The sequence below is a fragment of the Microcebus murinus genome, chromosome 14 (genome assembly GCF_040939455.1).
Source record: "Microcebus murinus isolate Inina chromosome 14, M.murinus_Inina_mat1.0, whole genome shotgun sequence".
NCBI classification, from domain to species: domain Eukaryota; kingdom Metazoa; phylum Chordata; class Mammalia; order Primates; family Cheirogaleidae; genus Microcebus; species Microcebus murinus.
Window position 1 is genome coordinate 79,980,321 of NC_134117.1, and position 24,954 is coordinate 80,005,274.

At 39.3% G+C, this 24,954-nt stretch overlaps 1 protein-coding gene across 4 annotated transcripts in view; it reads right to left on the reverse strand.

The window, feature by feature from the left end:
• Window positions 1-4,441: 4,441 nt before the first annotated feature.
• Window positions 4,442-24,954, reverse strand: part of LOC105879012 (uncharacterized) — a 57,362-nt gene continuing 36,849 nt past the window's right edge. For 2 of the 4 annotated variants that reach the window (XM_076010352.1, XM_076010351.1), the window contains exons 3-6: window positions 10,491-10,617; window positions 10,066-10,194; window positions 7,433-7,496; window positions 4,442-6,955 (exon numbers count right to left, since the gene is read on the reverse strand). In XM_076010352.1, the coding sequence (XP_075866467.1) occupies window positions 5,887-6,955; window positions 7,433-7,496; window positions 10,066-10,194; window positions 10,491-10,617 (1,389 nt within the window). In that variant the 3' untranslated portion in view covers window positions 4,442-5,886. Of the gene's footprint in view, window positions 6,956-7,432; window positions 7,497-10,065; window positions 10,195-10,490; window positions 10,643-23,460; window positions 23,766-24,954 lie in introns of those variants that run through there. The other 2 variants (XM_012778955.3, XM_076010353.1) reach the window with 2 other exon arrangements.

Sequence of the window (24,954 nt, forward strand, 5' to 3'; positions counted from 1 at the left end):
TCATTTATAAATGTCTAAATGCTCAGTGAGTCCCAAGCCATATCTCAACTTTACAGATAAGGCAAGATCTGATCACCTTGAATCTCTTGCATAAAATCCTTATTTAAAAAAATATGAACAGGTTTTTTTCCTGTTATTTAGGTGTATTCTTTACTATGTAAGTTTCAAGGTCTGAACATAGTTTTAGGTGACACCATGCAGGATAAGACAATTTAATTTCACCAACACTGCTTCTCTTTCATGGAGGAAGATTGTTATATTTGAGTAAGCCCTTTTGAGAAATCAGATTAAACAACTGTCATTCCAAATGGTTGTGAACTTCTAACTGCCACTCACACTGCATAACTATTATTGTGAAAGAAGAGACTGACCATCTAGTTTCTCAAAAAAGCTTGTTTTATTGCTTACTTCCTGTTTCAGTTCAAAATGCCCAAAACTTAATGGCTTAAAACAATGATTTATTTATTACTTCTGTGTGTAGACTGGGTGGTTCTTCCACTCCACTTGGCATTAGCTGGAGTCCCCAATCAGGCCAGCTACCATGTTTCCCTGAAAATAAGACAGGGTCTTATATTTATTTTTCCTCAAGAAGACACCCTAGGGCTTGTTTTCAGGGGATGTGTTATTTTTTTTTAAGTACGGTACAAGAATTTACATTTATTCAAATATAGTAAGTAAAATTAGTAAAATGGCAGCCACAGCTTTCCTCCTTCCCCTTGGGGACACAACACCTAAAGCGGAGCGTCCCGCTCCTCACTTCACTGAGGAGACTTTCCCCTCAAAGCCTCAGCCTGCAGCACGCACAGGATGCCGGGACCCAACAGGGGGAGTGACCTTGTTGGTGGGGCTGCCCGCACCTTCCCGGTCACCTCTGGGATAGTAGCTGTCACGATGGGGCAGATGAGAAGGGCTGTTGGTCTTCTTTACGGCTCCATGACAAAATGCATGGGTTGTGCAGATACACTGTGCAGGCACATCCATCACTAGGTCTTATTTTCGGGGTAGAGCTGATAATGCACAAATATTTAGAAATCCTGCTAGGGGTTATTTTATGGGTAGGTCTTATTTTCGAGGAAAAACAGTGTGTTCAGCCAGCAGAGAGGCTGGGCTGGGAGACTAAGAAGGCTTCACTCATATGCCTAGTACCATGGGGTCCACCACAGGTGGCTTGACTTTCTTCGTGGCATGTCCACAGACTAGTCCCACTTTTTGCATGATGGTTAGCTTCAAGAAGGAAAGTGGAAGCTGCCACACTTCCTAAAGGGTATGCCTAGAACCTCTGCCATATCCTACTAGGCCAAAGCAAGTCAGAGGCCAGCCCAGATTCAAGGATGGGAAAGAGAATCTCCCTGTTGTGAACAGAGTGGCAGGAGGGAAGGAGTTGGTAGTGCTTCTCTGGCCATCACACTAACCAAAGAACCATACTTGCAAATCACAAAGTATGAGATGATACAAGGCTTTGGGAAACAAAGGATTTATGGAATGGTGAGCTTTTGAAAGCAGGAGTGTTGAAGGACTGGCTTTCTTTCAGCTGTAAAGTGTGGTCACTGGGCTGAGCCAACTTGCTAACTTTTCAAAGCGTGGTCAGTGTGAAAGCTGTTGTTGACTGCCTTTCAGAAATGTGTCGCTGTCACAGATTGGGTGGCTTTCATAAACATGTGTGCTGATGAGGGATCGATTAATTTCTATCAATGTCTGATCAGTTGTCTCATCAATTTTGGTGTGACCAATTCATGGAGTGCAACTATGGCCAAGAAATAGTCTCAGGTTTGAATCTGGAGAATAAGAAAATCATTGAATTATTGAATAGGAATATTCCTATCAGCTAGAGTATTTCTTTTAAGTATTCTTGAAAGTATAGGCTTCATTCTTTTTAACAGATTTGCCTTGTCAGTTATTGGACTGTCCCCAGAAAGTACTGATTTCTATTTATTTTTTGATTGAGAAGCCTGAGGAATTTAGAAAGTTTCTTTTATTTCTTTATTTCACACAGGCTGAAATAAAGAATGATCTTAAAGGCCTATATGTAGATAGATGTTACCATAAGCCTCTATCAAGATGGCTTGGTCACACCAGAGCTGAGTAGAATAAAATATTGGTTACAATGTTTCCCCATAGAGTATTCAGAAGTTATAACATGTAAGCACAGAGTATATTAATTAATCACTAAATATCTTCATATTAGGTGTTCATCAGTGCTAAATATAAGACAAATCAGAATGAGGAATCATGCTTAAGAAGTTGAATATCAGTGAAAATAATCTGTATTAGGAAAGAAAAGCAAGATGCTGGCAGGGCTTAGGTTGAAGCAGCATTTGAAAATTACAGGGAATGCAGGCAATAAAATTTTATAGGTTACTAGTAATGTAGCTGGTGTAATTAGTATAAGTTTTTAGTTATTGGGTTATGTAAATTAAATATGACATAAAGATGGTAACTTATGGGAAAGTAATATAATTATAAGATGATATGGCAAAAACTAGCCATTATCTTGGAAGAACATAAAGGAATACTGTGGGGAGGAATCAATTAAGAATTTGATTTAATTTAGACAATATTTATTTCATATATTTACTGCTACATTCCATCAGGAAACATCTTACTTTGATGTTATAACAATTCAGCAAATAAAAAACACATTTCTTTGGGAAAAAATACTTCTAAGCGTAGGCTTTTAACATACAAATATAATATCCAAAATAAATATACTGAACCAAAACCACCCACCCACAAATTGCTGTATGCATCATTTCTGAAACACATAACATTTTTCAAAGTGTATCTCTACATTTGTGATGTTTGCAGTTCTAAGTAACAGAAAAACTTATTTTTTGAAGTGCCAATGAGTAAGTACCTTATGTTCTGTGGGCCACATGGTATCTGCCACAGCTATTCAACCCTGCAGGGGTAGTATGAAGACAGCCATAGGTAAAACATAAACAAATGGTTTTTGTTTGTGATAGTGTTCTCAAAACTTTATGGACACTGAAATGTGAATATCATATAATTTTCATGTGTCACAAAATATTCTTTGATTTTTTCATCCATTTAGAAATATAAAACTATTCTTAGCTTACAGGCTAAGTGGACAGTTGGCCAGATCTGTCTGACAGCTATAGTTTGCCAACCCCTGACTTCATCTCCTCAGGACCTGCCCCTGAATCACTTACAGGAAAATGAACTACCAAACCAAATCAAGGCATTAGCAGCAATATGGTGGGGGATGAATTTGGGTAACTAACTTTTTTTCCCAGCACGATTCAGGAAATACAAATTATAATAATAATATCTAACATATAGCTCTTCCTGTGTCTCAGACACTGTTCTAAGTGCTTTAAAAATATTAATTCATTTGGACGTCAAAGCAATCCTAAGGAGTTGTTACTATCACTACACTTATAGAAAAAGAACTGAGGTACAGAGAGGTGAAGTGGCATGCCCCATGCTGGAATCTGGGCCTAGACAGCAGGAGTCCAGAGTCCACACCCTCAACTATGCCGTGTTGCTTCTACTGGCAAGGACAAGGTAGTAAAGAACATTCAGGATGCCCAGACAAAATACAAACACAGATAACTCTGCACCCTGCTAAAACATCAACAGTATGATAGATAATATTTCATACATAGCACTATTCCATTTCATTGTGTAATAAATATTACTGTTTTCAGCTGCTTTAAAAACAGCTCAGGCTTTTGTTATAAATAAAGGCAAAATTTGGCTGACCATGAGACAGTTGAAAATTTTACAAAAACATTTTAGCTTCTTTTTGAAGTATTAGTTTAGTGACAATGTCTACATCTCATTTACAAATAGGATGAAAAGATATATTATAATTTAAAAAGAATATTATACTTACAATAATACATTAACAAGAGTCACTACTGAGACTTAGTGTGAGATATCTTCATATACATACCAGTTATTGAACTAAGGTTATATATTTACCTATGTACAATTATGGATGGGTTCCACATACATGCCAAATACCCACAAGATATGTTTTGTAGCACGCTCACAAAGTCCTGCATACTAAAGGACTCAGCATATGTGATGTTGCCTGATTTTTTAATGTATTTGTGCTTTTTTTTTTTTTTTTTTTTTTTTTTTTTTTGAGACAGAGTCTCACTTTGTTGCCCAGGCTAGAGTGAGTGCCGTGGCGTCAGCCTGGCTCACAGCAACCTCAATCTCCGGGGCTCAGCGATCCTACTGCCTCAGCCTCCCGAGTAGCTGGGACTACAGGCATGCGCCACCATGCCCGGCTAATTTTTTTTTATATATATATCAGTTGGCCAATTAATTTCTTTGTATTTATAGTAGAGACGGGGTCTCGCTCTTGCTCAGGCTGGTTTTGAACTCCTGACCTTGAGCAATCCGCCCGCCTCGGCCTCCCAAGAGCTAGGATTACAGGCGTGAGCCACCGCGCCCGGCCTGTATTTGTGCTTTTTAAAAGTTTCATCTATCTAGACATTTAAAGGTTTCTTTAAAGAAAAAAAATCTTAAAATCAGATCTGCAAGCCGGGCGCGGTGGCTCACGCCTGTAATCCTAGCACTCTGGGAGGCTGAGGCGGGTGGATTGCTCGAGGTCAGGAGTTCAAAACCAGCCTGAGCAAGAGCGAGACCCCGTCTCTACTATAAATAGAAAGAAATTAATTGGCCAACTAAAAATATATAGGAAAAATTAGCCGGGCATGGTGGCACATGCCTGTAGTCCCAGCTACTTGGGAGGCTGAGGCAGCAGGATTGCTTGAGCCCAGGAGTTTGAGGTTGCTGTGAGCTAGGCTGACGCCATGGCACTCACTCCAGCCTGGGCAACAAAGTGAGACTCTGTCTCAAAAAAAAAAAAAAAAAAAAAAAAAAAAATCAGATCTGCAACAAAACTTCTAGTATAATTGTTTCTCTTGTTCAAATTCTTTGAATTTTTGTTAAAAAACTTTCAAGCATTTAAAGTATCTATTCAAGTACCATTGGTCTGTCAATGAAATATCAATTCTTGATAAAGGCTTCTACATCTGTCACGATCTTTGTAGTAATCCCTGTTGAATTCTCTGATATAAGAGCCCCACTTGTGTAAGAGATTTCTGAATACTCAGGATACTCAAAAGAGTTTCTCATATGACATTTTGCATGTCTAGTGTTGGCTGCCCTGACAGAAAACTTCTTGACATTTATTTTACTTATAGGATTTCTCTGTGTGGTTTCTATGCTATAAAACAAAGTATGACTTCTTTTTTTTTTTTTTTTTTTTTTTTTTGAGACAGAGTCTCACTCTCTTGCCTGGGCTAGAGTGCCATGGTATCAGCCTAGCTCACAGCAACCTCAAACTCCTGGGCTCAAGCAATCCTCCTGCCTCAGCCTCCCAGGTAGCTGGGAGTACAGGCATGCGCCACCATGCCCGGCTAATTTTTTCTATTTTTAGTTGTTTGGCTAATCTATTTCCATTTATAGTAGAGACAGAGTCTTGCTCTTGCTCAGGCTGGTCTCGAACTTCTGAGCTCAAACGATCTGCCTGCCTTGGCTTCCCAAGGTACTAGGATTATGGGAGTGAGCCACCATGCCTGGCCAAAGTATGACTTCTAACAGTAAGGTTCCTCTCACATTTTACAAGTTGTATGATTTCTGCCACCTATGCTGTCTGATATTTAGTAAAGTCTACCATATGGTAAAAATTTTTCCCTTATAAATTTACAGAATTTCTATGTTATTTGTAAGGAAAGATTGTGACTAAAGATTTTACCATTTTGATGATATCTTTAAGAATTCACACCTCAATATCATTATGAATGAACCTTATGAATATCACTCACTATTGATATTTGTAAGGTTGCCCTCACGTGAATCATCTTATTATTCTGAAGGATGAATTCCGACAGGATTTCTCAACTCATGCTACTTGTCAGCTTTTCCCTTCTTTGTGTGTGTCTTCTGATGTGCAGTGAGTTGTGACTTCTGGATAAAGGTCTCTCCACACTCCTGACACTCATAGGGTTTCTCCCCTGTATGTTTTCTCTGATGTATGATAAAATGTGACTTCTGAGAAAAGGATTTCCCACATTCCTTGCATTTATAAGGTTTCTCTCCTGTATGGGTCCTTTGATGTAATCTGAGGACTGAATTCACAGAGAAAGATTTCCCACATTCTGTACATTCATAGGGCTTCTCCCCTGTGTGTTTTCTCTGATGTTTAGTGAGGTCTGATTTATAAAAAAAGTTTTTCCCACATTTATTACATTCAAAAGGTTTCTCTCCTGTGTGAGTTCGCTGATGAACTGTGAGGGCTGACTTCTGGTAGAAGCATTTTCTACATTCCTTACATTCATAGGGTTTCTCTCCTGTGTGAGTTCTCTGATGGGTTTTGAGATGTGAATTCCTAGAAAAGAATTTCCCACATTCCTTACATTTATAGGGTTTCTCTCCTGTGTGTGTTCTCTGATGTACTGTGAGGTGTGACTTCTGGGAAAAGGCTTTCCCACATTCCTTACACTCATAGGGTTTCTCCCCTGTGTGTGTTTTCTGATGTACCATGAGGTATGCCTTCACATAGAAGAACTTCCCACATTCAGTACATTCAAAAGGTTTCTCTCCTGTGTGTGTTTTCTGATGTTCAACTAGATGTGGCTTCTGGTAGAAGGATTTCCCACACTGATTACATTCATAGGGTTTCTCCCCTGCATGGGTTCTCAGATGTCTACTAAGAGATGACAGGTGATAGAAAATTTTCTTACATTCTTTACATTCATACGTTTTCTCTCTGTTATGAGTTTTCTGATGTATTGTGAGTTCTTCGTTTTTAGAGAAAGATTTCCCACATTTATCACAGTCATAGGATTTGTTCTTTGAATGAATATGCTGATGTACTATGAGGGCAGTCTTCTGGCAGAAGAATTTTCCACATTCCTTACATTCATAGGCTTTCTCTCCGGTATGAGTTTTGTGATGTTTTTTGAGTTCTCCATTCCTAGATAAAAAGTTCAAAATTCATTAATATATGAGACTTTTAAGGCTTTTATTTTCCTGCTGTGTGTATTTTCCAAGTAACTCTGAGGGCTAATTTTTAGAGATGTTCCCATATTCATCATATCCACAGGGCTTCTCCACTGTGAGCATTCTCTGACATACACTGTAGTTTAACATCTGATAGAATGAACCTTATCTGCATGGGGTCTCTCAACTGCCTGCATTCTATTTTGTGTATTAAAGCCTTCCTCATTATGTAATTCAGAAAAGTCAAAAGACTACTTCAAAGTTTGAATCTCCTAATCCTGAATAAGGTCCATATGAAAAATGGCATTCCCTTTTGGATTACATTCTTTGAGATTCACTCCAGTGTTAGTTTTCTCCAATTAGTATTAACTAGTGCTCTCCCATTTCCAGTAACCACTACAGGACTCTTTTTTACAAAGCTTCTATCTTAAACATTAATTCTTGAACTTGCCTTGAATTTCCAGCTTGGCTTTCCTGGTTTCTTGCTCCTAGGTCATGAATATTCCTTAGATCTTCTACAAAGGAATCCAAAATTTAATACTTTAATAAATCTTAACACATTATTATGGTCATAGGATTGATTCTTAGCTTCAGGCCAATCTCTCAAAATGAAAGAACTCTCAAATGAAAATTTCCTCTCTCCTATTGTTTTAGAAAAAAAAAACAAACTATAAAAAAACACTGTGGTGGACAGGGAAAGGAACCTGATTATAAACCCAGATACTCTGACACTTTTACAAATATGATCTTAAAAACTGGGAGGAGAAAGTTCAGATAAAAAAGAAAAAATAGGAAGCAGAGAACAAAATATATTCAAAGTGTTGCTAAAAGGGAATGCAGAAATCATAGAGAATGCTGTGAGTCCCTTAAGAACAATGAACAGGAAGTAGGATAAGAAAGAGCTGTGTTCATTGGAAATATCAGGGAAAAGATTAAATTGGATGAAGGAGCTAAAGTATAGGTCTTATCCCCTCAAACCTAGATTACTGTGTTAGGATTCTTAGTAGTTAGCAAACTATAAGCTTCTCCTTTGTTTCCTCTTTATCCATCTACAACAATCTCCATGTCAACACTAAAGTGATTTTTCTTAGAACATCAGTTTCCTCCTACTTAGGGGAATAGTCCTATAGCTGGGGCTTTCACTTTCCATCTAGTTGGCTTAACTGTCACTCGGACAGGAAGGCCCAGGAACACATACATCCAAAAGGAAGGATTTTTTAAAAAGCAGAGGGCAAGGCTTCTATCCAAGGATGAATTCACAGTTGCATCATCAGAGATTTTCAATCCCGAACTTAGACTGAGCACCAAATCCTGCACTTCCAAAGCAGCATTACTCACAACCCAGCACTAGCCTTGAGTTCTGCTTTCATATCTGGCCTCCTACATCCCTACTTCCAATTTACTACATGATCTTTAGAGATGAGATTATTCAACATCATTCTAGAACCTTCACTGACCTTAATATTTATTCATCTTTAAATGCATGGAAGCAAGTGAAAGACTATAAGCAGGGGTTTGGGGTTGGAATCTCATGGCATTTGTGGGTAACACATAAGAAAAGTCATTTGATGGGGACCTGTGTAACTTCAATACACACCAAATAAAATCCTATGTATGGAAAATATTTAAAAGGATGGTAAAATTGAGATTAACATGTGTTTTGGGGCCATAAGGAGAAATAAGAGGCAGTAGGCAAGAAAGGGTCAGAGACTAGTTCTTGACAGAAAATTAATTTAAATGTGTATTGAAATAGTGAGTCAGTATAAGTTTACCATGACAGGCTAGTGGCAATATAAGTTTGCCAGATTATGTAGCTACTATGAGAATTTAAATTAAGAATTTGGTTTTAAAGCTGGGGGTGGTGGCTCACACCTGTAATCCTAGCACTCTGGGAGGCCAAGTTGGGGAAGATAAACTGAGCTGAGGAGTTCGAGACCAGCTTGAGCAAGACAAGACCCTTCTCTACCAAAATCAGAAAAAATTATCCTGGCGTGGGGATATGTGCCTGTAGTCCCAGCCACTTGGGAGGCTGAGACAGGAGGATCGCTTGAGCCCAGGTGTATGAGGCTGCAGTGAGCTATGATCACACTGCTGCACTCTCCCCAGGGTGACAGAGTGAGACTCTGTCTCAAAAAAAAAAAAAAAAAAAAAAAAAAAGATTTTGTTTTTGATTCTAAGAAGGAAGAAAGCAGAATCAGAGGAACTATTTTGTAAGAAGATAAAATATGGGACCAGAATACAAATACAACAAGGATGCTGGACAGGTCGATTTTAGGACTTCTTAGTGTAAAACTCAATGCTTAAGAATGGATGAGCCCTTGCAGGAGTTACTATGAAGCAAAAGATAGAGTCTGTCTCTTGTTAATCAAAATTCATTTCAACAAATATCTAGTGAGCAAGTAATACGTATATGTACCACGCATTGTTCCTGATCCTGACAACACATCAGAACACAAGTCAGAAAATACAAGAAAAACAATGAAAGAAGCAGGATGAGATTATCTTATTGTTATAACACTCCAAATAAGGTGCAGGAGATTGTAGGAAGGATAATTAGCATTTTGTGTGAAAGATAAACACATATCTTTAGATATGTGTTTAGATAGAAGGAAGTATCAATTCTGAAATGATACACTAATAACTGATGAATGGTGTAATGATTTATAATCTGCATTCGGAGTTTACAGAAATAATAGGAAGTTAAAACTGGTGGCAAAAATAATTGAGGCACTTTGTTGTTTGTAAAAGAAGAGAGATGTCATTTGAAAAAAAACTGTAAGTCAGATTTATAAACACTAAGATTATAGTTGTATACTCCAATGCCCGAGAGTAACTGGGAATTCTACAGAAAAAGACAAAATAAAAGACAAGGTTATGTAGGGATTAGAGTTTATATATAGGAAAGAAAAGTAAATCAATTTTTTAAAAGTCAAGCAAAGAAGAGAATTTAAGTGGAGAGACTGGAGGTGTGATTTAGGTTTCTGACATGTGTACATCAAGTGTCCTCAGTCATTTCCAGAAGGATACTTAAGAAAGAGAGTCCTGAAAAACATTTCAAAAGGCAAGAGGCACCAACCACCTCACCAATAACATGGAGTATCATTTCTTCTAGCTCACCAGGGCAGCTCCGATGTGGAAATTCTACTTCTAATACCCATGGCTCTTTTCCTTGCTTCAACTTGAAAACTCCATTTGGCTTATTCACACGATAACCTATTAATGGAAAAGATAAAGGAAATGATACAAATTGCTTGGAATTTAGATATTCTGAAGGATAAAGTAGTTTCAGGAGAACAATAAAGGTCCCACTTAGGTTTGGCAAATTTAGATTCTTTCAGTGGGGATGTAGGGACACAAATATTTTTTCCTACCACCCAAAATGGATTCATTAACTTTGACCTCTGAAATAAACCTGTTATCATTCAACCCTATACAGACCTTATATGTTACAGCAACTGGGAAAAGAAATGCAAACTAATGGGAGCTACATATGGAGAAGTTTTTCTCACCCACTGAGACGAGGTGACGATAGTTTTCCAGCATCACATCCTTGTACAGGGTCCTCTGAGCAGGGGTCAGTAATTTCCATTCCTCCTTGGTGAATTCCACAGTAACATCCTTTAGTGTCACTGGTCCCTGGAACAACATACTTCAGTTCAATCTGAAGTAACCAGAATGGAGTACTATTGAACAGACACATGTGAACTGACTCTTAATATACCAACTGCAGAGTTAACTTTGGAAAGTTATGGTATGCTGCTACATATTTGACCTATGTATCCTGCTGTACACATAGGTCAAATATTTGCTTAATACATGTTTGCTGAGCTACCGCTCCATGTCTGGAACTCCGCTGGAGATACAAAGATGATAAAAGCAACTATAGTCATGCTCTGCATAATGACATTTTGGTCAATGACTGACTGCATATATGACAGCAGTCCTATAATGCTGTATTTTTATTGTAACTTTTCTATGTTTAGATATTTTCTATATTTAGATATGCAAATACTTTCTGTTGTGTTACAACTGCCTACAGTATTCAGTACAATAACATGCTGTACAGGTTTGTAGTAGTCTAGGAGCAAAAGGCTATATAGCCTAAGTGCACTATTTAAGTTGGTATAAGTACTGTATATTCTATGATGTTTGCACGATGATAACATCACCTAAGAACACATTTGTCAGAACATATCCTTGTTGCTAAATGGCGCATGACTGTATTCCTGTTATCAAGGAGCTTCCACTTGACACAGAGGCACAGATATAAGTGCTTAAAATACAATGTACTTGGCAGGTGCTATGACAGAAATATGCACACAGTAAAAGATGGTCACAAATGGGGACAGTTATTTGCATTTTGTATTATCATGTTAGATTTTATTAGATGGTCAAATTGACTAATGTAAACTTTAGGAATAAAGGAAACACAGTTGGCAAAGGCATGGATGTAAGAGAAATGGCAAATTTAGGAAACTACAAATAACAGCATGATACGAGAATAGGGTGTAGAACCAAGATTAGTAAGAAGGTTATAAAGTCAGGTGACAGAACATGAAGAAATTCTGAATTTGTCTTTTGGACCAATAAAATATATTTTACATATTACTTAATAGATCTCTGCTTATTAATATATTACATACATTTATGTTAATCTGTTTATTAAAAATAACAAGTTTTTGTTTATGTGAGAAAAATATAAATATTCTGCTATTTCATACTATGTGGACTGTCTTATACAGTTTTGGGATGCTTACGATTCATGTGCAGATACAAATACAGACAGTGGGAGCTGCAGAAGAGACAGGTGAGCATTGGGGTTACAAGAGTGGATTAGTTTAGAAGAAAACTCTAAAGTGACAAATGGCACATCAGCAGGAAGATACAAATGTGAGTAATACACATTTGCATTAAGGTAGCAGCAGTAGGGGGAAAGAAGTATAACAAAACTTTGTAATTAATTTGGAAATTAATAACCACTGAGAGAAAGGGGAAGGATCATTCCCATTGTGTCTGTATGCTTTGGTAGTAGCTAGAGTCAGAATGCCAATTATTTTCATTCATATGTATTGATAGAAGTATTTAAGGGTATCAAATTTCCTCTAGTCATTACTTTATTTATATTCCATAAAATCTGAAATATAGTATTTTCACTTGAAGATTATCTTTGCTAGATATAAATTCTTGATTCATACTTTTTTCTTGAGTTTCTTTTATTATTTATTTATTTATTTTTATTTTAGTGTATTATGGGGGTAACATGTGTTAAGGTTACATATATTGCCCATGTCCCCCTCCCCCATCAAGTAAGAGCTTCAAGCATGGCCATCCCCCAAATGTTGCACATCTTGCTCGTTGTGGTTGTATATACCCATCCCCACATCTCCCCTCCCACCCTTCCGACACCCGATAGATGTTACTCCTATATGTCCACTTAGGTGTTGTTGAGTTTCTTGAAAATAATTGTTCTACCACTCTTGCTTTATATATTTATATGTTGCTTTTAAGAATTAAGTAAATTTTGTTTTCTCTCCTTGCCAAGTGACTTGGACTTTTTCCCTTGAGACCAAAAGTAATGTTTTTTCTTTTCTTTTAAATATGGCAGTTTTAATAGTCTCTCTTGGCATTTACTATTCTGGGTCAATTCTCTCTGGCATTCAGGGGCCCCTTAAAATATGTATATTCAGTCTTATTTATGGAAAGTTTCCTTGGATAATAGTTTAAATATAAGTTTACTTTCACTATTTAGTTTTTGTTACTTTGGGACTCCACTCTTTTTTCTATTTTTAGTACTATCTTCCTCATCCTTATCAATTCTGTTTCGTCCCCAACTTTGGTCTCTTTACACCCATCTCCTCCTGCATGTCATATACTGTACCTTCATTCATCTCTTCTCCCTTGGGCACACTGCAACTTATAAAAAATTTGCAAAGATATAAACTGTAACCAAAATGTTAAAAAAAACACATTTTTCGGTGTCAGGCAGGTGGGGGGGGAGGAGAGGATAGGTATATACATATATAATGAGTACGATGTGCACCATCTGGGGGATGGACACACTTGAAGCTCTGATTTGAGGGAGGAAGTGAGGCAAGGACAATATATGTAACCTTAACATTTGTACCCCCATAATACGCTGAAATAAAAAAAAAATTGGGGCCGGGCGCGGTGGCTCACGCCTGTAATCCTAGCTCTTGGGAGGCCGAGGCGGGCGGATTGCTCAAGGTCAGGAGTTCAAAACCAGCCTGAGCAAGAGCAAGACCCCGTCTCTACTATAAATAGAAAGAAATTAATTGGCCAACTGATATATATATAAAAAAAAAAAATTAGCTGGGCATGGTGGCACATGCCTGTAGTCCCAGCTACTCGGGAGGCTGAGGCAGAAGGATCGCTCGAGCCCAGGAGTTTGAGGTTGCTGTGAGCTAGGCTAACGCCACGGCACTCACTCTAGCCTGGGCAACAAAGTGATACTCTGTCTCAAAAAAAAAAAAAAAATTTGAGTTGATTTTCTATTCTGCTACTTATTTCCTGAGTTAATTCACCTATATTTTATATTTACTTGTTTTTCTATTTCTGTTGTGAGTCTTTAACTTCTGGTTTTTAAGGTTCTTTCCTATCTGAAATTACTTAATATTGGAGAAGTACAGTTTTCCTCTAGTTTGTTTATGTTTGGGGGAGATTTATATCAATTAAAAATGTTAACTCATACTTTCTGCTTTTATCTTATATTAGTATTATATAGATGTTGGGTAACTTATTTTATTCATGATCAAATGAAGATAAAAGTTGATTTTTATGGTGGGGAGTAGTGAAGGGGTTACTCTAGGTTTAGTTCAAAAGCTCCCTCTTCTGTTGGCATAGTAAGTTACACATCCTTCCATAGGACCATTTGGAGTGGTGTATTTAGGTTCTGTGATACTCCTGGGAACCCCGATTTCAGCAGCTTACTTTGTTATTAGCCTTCACTATCAAGAATCTGAACCATTCCTTCCTTTCCTGTGAGGTGTTACCTGCTCCAGGTTGCCACCTGTGTTCCTGCACCTATCCCTAATCCCTTCCTTTCTATTCCCAGTGCCAGTGCTTAGACCCCATACATCCTAGACCTCTTCTCCATCCTTCTCCAATCAGTGTTCTTTCCCAGCAGTATGCCTACTTGTAAAGTAGCTGTAAAGTCTGCTTCCTTTATGGCTATAATATCACCAACTCTTCTCTTTCCTCCTGATGTCCTGCTCTGGTGTCAATTCCAAACTGTTTCTGCCATTTGGCAGAAACTGATCTCCCAACTTATATGTAAATTGAAGTCCCTTAGTTATATAGTAGAAGCAGGTTATAGCATATTAAGACATTTGAATTTTACCCACTAACATTATTCTATAGCAACCAGGAAATCCATAAATTAAAATAGGAACACAAGGAAAATGATAAGTTGGGCAGAAGGAGGCAATGATTTGAATTTTGTTCATGCCGTGCTTAAAGTGACTATGGAACACAGAGCTGGAATTGCCCATTTTGGCAGATATACATATAAATAAATTTCCACAAATAATGTTTTCACATATATGAAAAAATTCTAGAAGAGCCCAAAAATGAATACATGGGAATAGCACTATTTGAGATGAGGGCAGGAGAAACTAGGCCCAGACAGTGAAGTCTGAGAGAGCTTCTAACTATAAGAGTAGGCCAGGAGGAGAGTGTTTATGAAACGAAAGAAAGGGAGATTCATAAATAAGGGACAGTTCTAGTTCAGAATCCAATTGTGAAAAGTCCAAATTTATTCTATCCCATAACAGCACAGCAAAGGTGTGAAAGCTGTAATCAGTAAGCAAGACTTTTGAGAAATTTTGAAAGATCTAGAATTTACAAGACTAGATAAAAGAATCCAGCTTCTGGACACACATCCTAACAAAGGGCTCATGAAAATTTCTATGTTCAGAGTCAAAGGGCTAGGGTTTGACAAGAGCAGAAGAATGACTGATTTTAGATACAGAAATTAATTAAAGATCTGTCAGTCAAGCTTAATGACTCCTCAGTTCTTTTTTAAACAAACAACATCCAGCAGAAAGCAAAAGATGATGAAAAGAGTTCATCACATAGAGAAGTAATTCAGGTTTCTGAATATGGGCACAATACAGCCAAAAAGAGAAATACAAAATTGTGGTATACACACACACACACACACACACACTCTTTTACAATACATATGGATTTTTTTAAAATAAGATTTTTGTGAAATATATACACATACTCTTTTTCTAGAGTACAGCAATCCCACTTCAGCAATTAAGAGATCACTTAAAAGAATAATAAAACTGACATACAATTTTTCATATGTAGAACCAAATGCCAAAAGACAAAGGAGGAATACTCACACATTCTAAAGGACAAAGGTTCTGAACAAAGAATTCCATGCCCTGCCAAATTTTTCATTCAAGGATAAGAAAAAAAAAAGATATTTTCATAAACACAAAGATGTTAAAAGCATATAAACTACTCACCTATTTTGCTAGGCACCCTAGAATACACTTCACAGAAACCATGAAAGAAAAGCACATGTCAAACCAAATATAAAAGTTAACAGATATAAAAGATTAAGAAATTATTTCTGGTATAGCCATGATAGGAGGCTGTGGAAATTAAAATGGCTTGCTTGCAGAGGAAGTCAGAAGGAAAAGACTGTTCTATATACTAAACAATTACACTGTCCTTCCAAGATATTTATAAATATGTTAGCAAAGTGCTCACATCTTTTCATGGAATATTCACTGAAAGACCATTTCTGGGCCAGAAAACAAACCTGAAACTTAAAGGAATTGAAATCATACAAAATATGTTCTCTGACTCTAGCAGATTTAAACTAGAAATCACAACAGAAAGTTATCTGGAAAATCAACAAATATTGGGAAATAATAAGCAAGCACTTTATTTAATATTAGAAAACAGTAATACTCCAAGTTGGTTCTCTGAAAAAGCCAAGAAAATTGATAAAACTACATCCAACAATCAAGAAAAAAGAAAATACATGTTAACAATATCAGAAATGAAAAGGGGGATAATTACTACAGATCCTACAAACATTAAAAGGATAATGAAAAAATACTATGAACAATTCTATGCCCATAAATCTGACAACTTAGATGAAATGGACCAATTCCTTGAAAGAAACAAACTACCAAAATTTAGGGGAAAAATACCTAAGCTGAAGTCTTTAATCTATTAGTCCTATATCAACATGAGTGAGGGCATAAGAGATGGTGACTTAGGGAGCTCCAAAATTGGACCTTCTATTGAGGCACCATTAAACTTGCAAAAACTGATAGAATCAACTTTTGGAACTCTAGAATTTAATTTAAAAAAACTTATAGCAAACAGTGGAGTACTTAATGAAGAAAGAGGCTGCTAAATTTGGGGAAGAAAGCATGTAGTATTTTTGCTTACTGACCTACTATCACCTTCTTTCTAGCTCTGGTAGTAGTGAGGACAAGGCCTATGTTTCTGGTGTAGCCTGCTGTGCTACAGGACCTTGTTCTCAAATTATTGCCATGTATTTTGATCTGTCTGACAGTTACCTGATATACAAGTGCAGGGGTGTGCCTTTGTTTCACCCCTCTGAGACTGGAGTAGCTTCCTGGCCACGGTCAATTAAAAGCATTCAAAGACATAGACTATCCACAGTCATGAGGGACACATAGGGCTGGGGATGGAGCATGAGGCAGGCAGAAGACTGTTCCAAGTACCCAGGAAGGAAGAGGGAGAGGAGGATGATACTAGTGAGAGTAGAGCTTTGAAGGACTTTAGCACACAAACTGGGGAATCCAGAGAGCAACATGCATGCCCATGGCTGGATGCATGCTCAGAAAACACCTTGCGAGGACACGTGGCTGATTTTAGGACTCTGTACAAGCCAAGAGGTGAAGAGTAAGACAGAGGTATAGGCAGCCTGGCTAAGTGTTGAAGGACTGCCCCAGTTCAAAGCCAATATGTAAAGACTGGGTATTTTATTTTTCTTTTTGGCTCCAGAAATTTAAAAAGACCTCTGTCAGATCACTGGCTGACCACTGAGATAATGGCACAGAGACAACAGTGACCACCCATAACAAAGGATACAGGTTTTTAAAAATAGTTTGGAAAAGTAACCAAAAAATGAACAATTCCAACTTTCAATAAGCAATAATAGCAAACCCTGGGAATGGGGCATAATCTGATTTCCAGAGTAACCACATTATAATATTCAAAATGTCCAGGCTTTAAGAAAAATTACAAGTCATACAAATAAACAGGTAAGTATGATCTATTCATAGGAAAAAGAGAAATTGACAGGAATAGTTCCTGACGTAATTGAGACATTGGACTTACTAGATAAATAATTTAAATCAACTTTTTAAAGTGTGCTCAAAAAGCTAACAGGAAACCATGGACAAAGAACTAAAGGGAACCAGGAGAATGATAAATAAAGAATATCAATAAAGAGACAGAAGTTATAAAAAAGAACCAAAAATAGGCCAGGCATGGTGGCTCATGCCTATAATCCTAGCACTCTGGAAAGCCGAGGTGGGAAGATCTCTCAAGGTCAGGAGTTCAAGACCAGCCTGAGCAAGAGCGAGACCCCATCTCTACTATAAATAGAAAGAAATTAGCTGGACAACTAAAAATATATATATAAAACATTAGCCAGGCATGGTGGCACATGCCTGTAGTCCCAGCTACTTGGGAGGCCGAGGAAGAAGGATTGCTTGAGCCCAGGAGTTTGAGGTTGCTGTAAGCTAGGCTGACACCACGGTACTCTAGCCCAGGCAACAGACCAAGACTCTATCTCAAAAAAACAAAAACAAAACAAAACAAAAAATAACAAAAAAAGAACCAAAAAAATATGGAGTTCAAAGGTAGAATAACTAAATGAAAAATTCACTAGAGAGGATCAACAGCAGATTTGAGCAAGCAGAACACAAACTTTGCAAACTTGAAGATAAGACAACTGAAATGATCCAGCCTGAGGAGCTGGAAGAAAAAGAATAAAGAAAGATGGACAGAGCCTAACAGACCTGTAGGACACCATCAAGTATACCAACATAAGCAGAATGGAAGTTCCAAAGTAGAAGAGACAAGGAAAGGAACAGAAAGAATACTTGAAAAAATAATGATCCCAAACTTCCCAAATTTGATGCAAGACAGAAATCTACATATCCAAGAAATTCAGTAAACTCCCAAGTAGAATAAACTCCAAAGAGATCTACACTGAGACACAGTATGATCAAATTGTCAAAAGCCAAGGAAAGACAAAGAATCTTGAAAGCAGCGAAAGAAGCGAGACATCATGTACAAGGAATCCTCATTAAAATTAAAGCATTTTCTCAACAGAAACTATGAAAGCCAGATTACAATGTGTGACATGCTATAGTACTGAAAGAAATTAAAAAACCTGTCAATCAAGAAGTCTAATATCCAGCAAGACTATACTCCAATAATGCAGAAGAAATTAAGGCATACTAAGATAAAGAATAGCTAGAGGAGTTAGTTGCTAGATCTGCCCTACAAGAAAAGTTAAAAAGAGTCCTTCAGCCTGAAATAAAGGATACTAGACAGTAATTCAAGGCCACATGAAAATATAAAAAACACAGGCAAAGATAACTATATAGGTAAACATGAAATCCCATATTATTGTATTTTCGGATTACAGCTCCTCTTTTTGCTTTCTATATGACTTAAAAGACAAATGTGGCTGGGTGTGGTGGCTCACACCTGTAATCCTAGCATTTTGGGAGGCCAAGGCAGGAGGATCACTTGAGGCCAGGAGTTTGAGACCAGCCTGAGCAAGAGCAAGAACCTTGTCTCTACTAAAAAATAGAAAAATTAGCCTGGTGTGGATGCCTGTAGTCCCAGCTACTCAGATGCTGAGGCAGGAGGATCACTTGGGCCCAGGAGTTTGAGGTTGCTGTGAGCTATGATGACACCACTGTACTCTACCCTGTCTCAAAGGAAAAAAAAAAAAAAAAGAAAGAAACCAAAAAGGACAACTGCATGAAATAATTAACTATATGTTAATGGGCACACGACATACAAAATATAATTTGTGACAGTAACAACATAAAGGGGGGAGAATCAATAGATAATTATAAATTAAGGATGTTAATTGTAATCCCTGGGGTAACCTGGGTAAAACAACTAAAAAAACATTCACAAAAGGAAATGAATAGGAAAGCAAAATGGTACATAGAAAAAAATTAAAAACATAAAGGCAGTAATATAGGAATTCAGGGAAAAGATATAAGGCATGTAAGAAAAAATACCAACGTGTAAAAATAAATCTTTATTAAAAATCACTTAAAATATAAGTAGATAAGACTCACCATTTAGAAGCATAGATGGGCAGAATGGATAATAAAAACATGATCCAAATCTATGCTGTCTAAAACTCACTTTAGAGCCAAAAACACACATAGGTGAAAGTGAAGGATAGAAAAAGAAGTTTCATGAAAATAGTAACCAAAAGAGGGCTGGCTGGCTATAATAAGATCAGACAAAATAGACCTTAAATTTAAAAAAAAATGATACAAGAGACAAAGAAGGACATTGTATGTTGTTAAGAGTGCCTCAAAAAGGTATAACAGGCTGGGCATAGTGGCTCACACCTGTAATCCTAGCAGTTTGGGAGGCTGAGGCAGGAGGATCACCTGAGGCCAGGAGTTCAAGACCAGCTTCAGCAACATAGCAAGACCCTGTCTCTACAAAAAAAATGTTTTAATTAGTTGGGCATGGTAGTGCACGCTTGTAGTCCTAGCTATTTGGGAGGCTGAGGCAAGAGAGGATTGCTTGAGCCTAAAAGTTCAAAGCTGTAATGAGCTATGATCACATCACTGCACTCCAGCCTGGGAAACAAAGTGAGACTTTGTCTCTCTAAAAAAAAAAAAGATATATTTATAAACATATACTAATCAGAGGCCCAAAACATATAAAGCAAAAAATGACAGACTTCAAAGAAGAAATAGAGAGTTCGACAATAGTTGGAGACTACAATACCTCACTTTTAATAAAGGATAGAACACCTAGACAGAAGATTAATAAGGAAATAGAGGTCTTGAACAACACTATAACCCAACTAAACCTAACAGACATATATAAAACATTCCATCCAACAACAGCAGAATAAACATTCTTCTCAAGTAAACATGGGACATTGTCTCAGATAGACCATTGTCCCATATAGACCACAAATGAAGCCTCAATAAAGTTAAAAAGATTAAAATCTTCCAAGGTATCTTCTCCAACCACAATGGAATAAAGGGAAAAATCAATAACAAGGAAAACTGGAATCCACAAAGAAATGTGATAGTTAAACAACACAGTCTTAAACAACCAAAGGGTCAAAGAAAAATCACAAGGAAAATGGGAACACTTAAAGAAGAATGAAAATGAAAAAAAAAAAAAAAAAAAGGCATACCAAAACTAATGGGATGCAACAAAGGCAATGCTTAGAAATTTATAGCACTAAATACCTATATTAAAAAACAAAGAAATTTCAAATCAATAACCTAATTTTATACTTTAAAGAACAAGAAAAAGAGTAACCCCAAAGCTAGCAAAGGAAATAAACAATAAAGACTAGAGTGGAGATAAATGAAACATAGAATAGAAAAATATAGATATCAACAAAATCAAAAGTCGGTTCTTTAAAAAATTGATAAACCTTTAGCTAGAATGACTAACAACACCAAAAAGACAAAAATAATTAAAATCAGAAATGAAAGAGAGAACATTGTTACCGACCTTTCAGAAATATAAAGTATCACAAGAGAATATTAAGAAAAATTTTATACCAACAAATTGGATGACCTAGGTGAAATGGACAATCCTAGAAATATAGAAACTAACAGAACTGACTCAATGAAAAACAGAAAGTGTTAACAGGGCTATAATAAAGAGATTGTTATAATCAAACACTTCCCTCTCAAAAGCAGTTCCATGACTATAAGACTTCACTGGTGAATTCAGTCAAACATTTAGAACTAACATCAATATTTCTTGAATTCTAATTCATTTTATGAGGCCAGCCTTACTCTGATATCAAAGCCTGAAAAAGACATGAAAGGAAAAGAAAACTACAGACCAATATCTCTTATGAATATACAAGTATAAATAATGAAATACTAGCAAATCTAGTAACATAAAAAATAGATTATTGGCTGGGTACAGTTATACCTGGAAGGATGACTTGAGGCCAGGAATTTGAGACCAGCCTGGGCAATACAGCCAGACCCCATCTCTACAAACAATAAAAAAATTAGCCTGGAGTAGTGGCATGTGCCTGAGTGGTCCCAGCTACACAGGAGGCTGAGGCAGGAGGATCACTTGGGCCCAAGAGTTGGAGGTTGCAGTGAGCTGTGATCATGTCACTATACCTGAGTGACAGAGCAGGACCCTGTCTCAAAATAAAAAGTTATATAAGGTAACCTTTGTGAAAGTTGATAATATGATTGGGTCATTCTTGTCATACCCAACTAAAACAGCCAGAGGGAAATGCACTCAGGGCATAAAATATTGCTCCAAAAATGTGTTACTCTGAAGCCTGGCGACTGAAACTGCCTGCTGTCCTGAAACCATTTTGATCTAGTGAGTTGAAAAGACCTACTGCAATTCTTAAGACTAGTTTTGCCCACTTCAGTTACTCACCAGTCAGAACCTGCCAGGTCCTTAAAATGTCACCAGTGCCAATGGAATTTTTCAAAGAGCAATAATTTAAAATTTCTCTTTTTTTTTTTTTTTTTTTGAGACAGAGTCTCACTTTTTGTTGCCCAGGCTAGAGTGAGTGCCGTGGCGTCAGCCTAGCTCACAGCAACCTCAAACTCCTGGGCTCAAGCGATCTTCCTGCCTCAGCCTCCCGAGTAGCTGGGACTACAGGCATGCACCACCATGCCCGGCTAATTTTTTGTATATATACTTTTAGTTGGTCAATTAATTTCTTTCTATTTTTTTAGTAGAGACGGGGTCTCGCTCAGGCTGGTTTCGAACTCCCGACCTTGAGCAATCCGCCCGCCTCGGCCTCCCAGAGTGCTAGGATTACAGGCGTGAGCCACCGCGCCCGGCCAATTTCTCCTTTTTATACAACCTCTAACCTTCTCTTCTCAGGACATACCAAAGACCAGCTGGTCTGCATTGAATTGCAATTCTTTACTCCCAAATAAAATGTTTTGAGAGATTCATCTCTGTATGATTTCCAGACATGCAAAGGTGACTCAACAAATGAAAATCAATTATATTAATAGAACAAAGATATAAAAGTAGATGATTAGTTCAACTGATACAGAAGAAGATTTGACAAAATTCAACACTTTCATGATTGAAAACACTCAAGTTCAGGCAGAGAGCGCGGTGAGACGCGGAGCGGCAGTTCGCAGGCCGGCCGGGCCTTGCAGGCGCTCCAGCCCCGGGTGAGCTGGGGCCCCGGGCCGGCCGGGCCTTGCAGGCGCTCCAGCCCCGGGTGAGCTGGGGCCCCGGGCCGGCCGGGCCTTGCAGACGCTCCAGCCCCGGGTGAGCTGGGGCCCCGGGCCGGCCGGGCCTTGCAGGCGCTCCAGCCCTGGGTGAGCTGGGGCCCCGGGCCGGCGGCCTGCAGACGCTCCAGCCCTGGGTGAGCTGGGGCCCCGGGCCGGCGGCCTGCAGACGCTCCAGCCCCGGGTGAGCTGGGGCCCCGGGCCGGCGGCCTGCAGACGCTCCAGCCCCGGGTGAGCTGGGGCCCCGGGCCGGCCGGGCCTTGCAGACGCTCCAGCCCCGGGTGAGCTGGGGCCCCGGGCCGGCGGCCTGCAGACGCTCCAGCCCCGGGTGAGCTGGGGCCCCGGGCCGGCCGGGCCTTGCAGACGCTCCAGCCCCGGGTGAGCTGGGGCCCCGGGCCGGCCGGGCCTTGCAGACGCTCCAGCCCCGGGTGAGCTGGGGCCCCGGGCCGGCCGGGCCTTGCAGACGCTCCAGCCCCGGGTGAGCTGGGGCCCTGGGCCGGCCGGGCCTTGCAGACGCTCCAGCCCCGGGTGAGCTGGGCCCCGGGCCGGCGGCCTGCAGGCGCTCCAGCCCCGGGTGAGCTGGGCCCCAGGCCGGCGGCCTGCAGACGCTCCAGCCCCGGGTGAGCTGGGGCCCTGGGCCGGCCGGGCCTTGCAGACGCTCCAGCCCCGGGTGAGCTGGGCCCCGGGCCGGCGGCCTGCAGGCGCTCCAGCCCCGGGTGAGCTGGGCCCCAGGCCGGCGGCCTGCAGACGCTCCAGCCCCGGGTGAGCTGGGCCCCGGGCCGGCGGCCTGCAGACGCAGGAGCCCTCGCTGGGGCCCCGGGCCGGCGGCCTGCAGACGCAGGAGCCCTCGCTGGGGCTGCCCTCCGGCCAGGCCCAGGCCTAGAAGCGGCGGACGTCTCCGCCAACCACCTAGGCGACCTGATGGCGGCGGCCTCCCCGAGGCCGGCCTCCGCGACTGCCGGGTCTCCTGGCCCGGCCCTGCCGACCTAGGCCCTACTTGGTCTGGACAACGGCGGACGAAGGCCGGAGCGGGCGTGGAAGGCGAGCGGGGCCTGGGATGACGACGGGCGGAACGGTTAGCGGGCCATGGGACGGTTGGTCTTCGATCTGCCACGAGACAGAAGAAAGAATACCACATTTGCAAATGCCCAGCACCTTTGAGAAGATTTACTGGCCGTTTATGGAAGAAGGCTTGCACATATAATATAAAAAAACTGCTCTCAACTTTTCTCCCAGCCTTTGAAAGAAAACGTTTACTACATCTAATCCTTCTAGATGTAAAGAGGTTGCTGACGTATGATAGAGTTAGAAAATAACACATCTTGTAAATGCCCATTTGTTAAAAAAAAAAAAAAAGGAAAAAAATGTCTTCTGCAAATGACTTTTCCAAATGGAATTGTTAGACCACCTCTGGAAGCGACACTTGTCCACATTTGTTCAGTGGGTTTAGAGGACATGGAGCAGAAGACCTTGAGAAAGAAGAGAAGATTCTGTGCCAGACTGGTCATATTTAGAAGACATTTTCATATCATAAGCATTGTTTTGTGTGTGCATTTTATTCCTCATTACTGTTTCTATAGTTGACAAAACGAACTACTTTTTTGAAATATCTAGTCTTTCTAGATGTTCTGAAGTGACTGATATATGTTAATATATGTGAATACCTTTTTGTAAAAGTTCATATGAAATTTTGGGGGGGAATGGCCAAACCACCTCTTGAGCAGTACACATTCTGTTTGTGCAGAGGTTCAGGGGAGGAGGGAGGAGAAGGAAGAGCTCTATGTCAGTACCCTTACAGTGAGGCAAGATTAACCATAGTTCCTGTGTCTGTGCATTTGGTCTTACTTACCTGTGTATATAGTGTATATAAAGGACAAACAAGTCCTAATTTACATCTAGTCTTTCTAGATGTTAAAAGAGGTTGCCAGTGTATGACAAAAGTAGAATTAGTAAACTAATATATTTTGTACATTTTTGTTTTTAAATTCGTAGGAAAGATTGTCTTCAGAAAATTTGAGCATTATAGCCCACTGGGTTGGTGGAGGAGGGAAGGGTTCTAGGCCAGAATGTTCATATTTTAAAGACACTTTCAAATTATAACTGTTACATGTGTGCAGTTTATTTAAAACTGCTGTGTATATAGTGGACAAATTAAATCCTTACTCAAAACATCTAGTCTACCTAGATGTTTACAAGTGCCCGAACTATGTTAAATGTAGAGGTAATAAAATATCATTTTGTAAATATATTGTTGCTGAAATTCACAGGAAATAATGTCCTTTGGAAATAAAATTGCTAAACCATTTCTGTGAGCAGTATATATACCATCTATACTCATTCAATGGTTTGGAGGAGGTGGGAGGGAAGGAATTGGCAAAAGGTAATATGCTAGTGTGTTCATACTTGGACATTATCAGATATCAGTTTTCTTATGTTTTGTGCATTTTGTTTTTCTGTGTGTATATAATGTGTATAATGGACAAATGAGTCC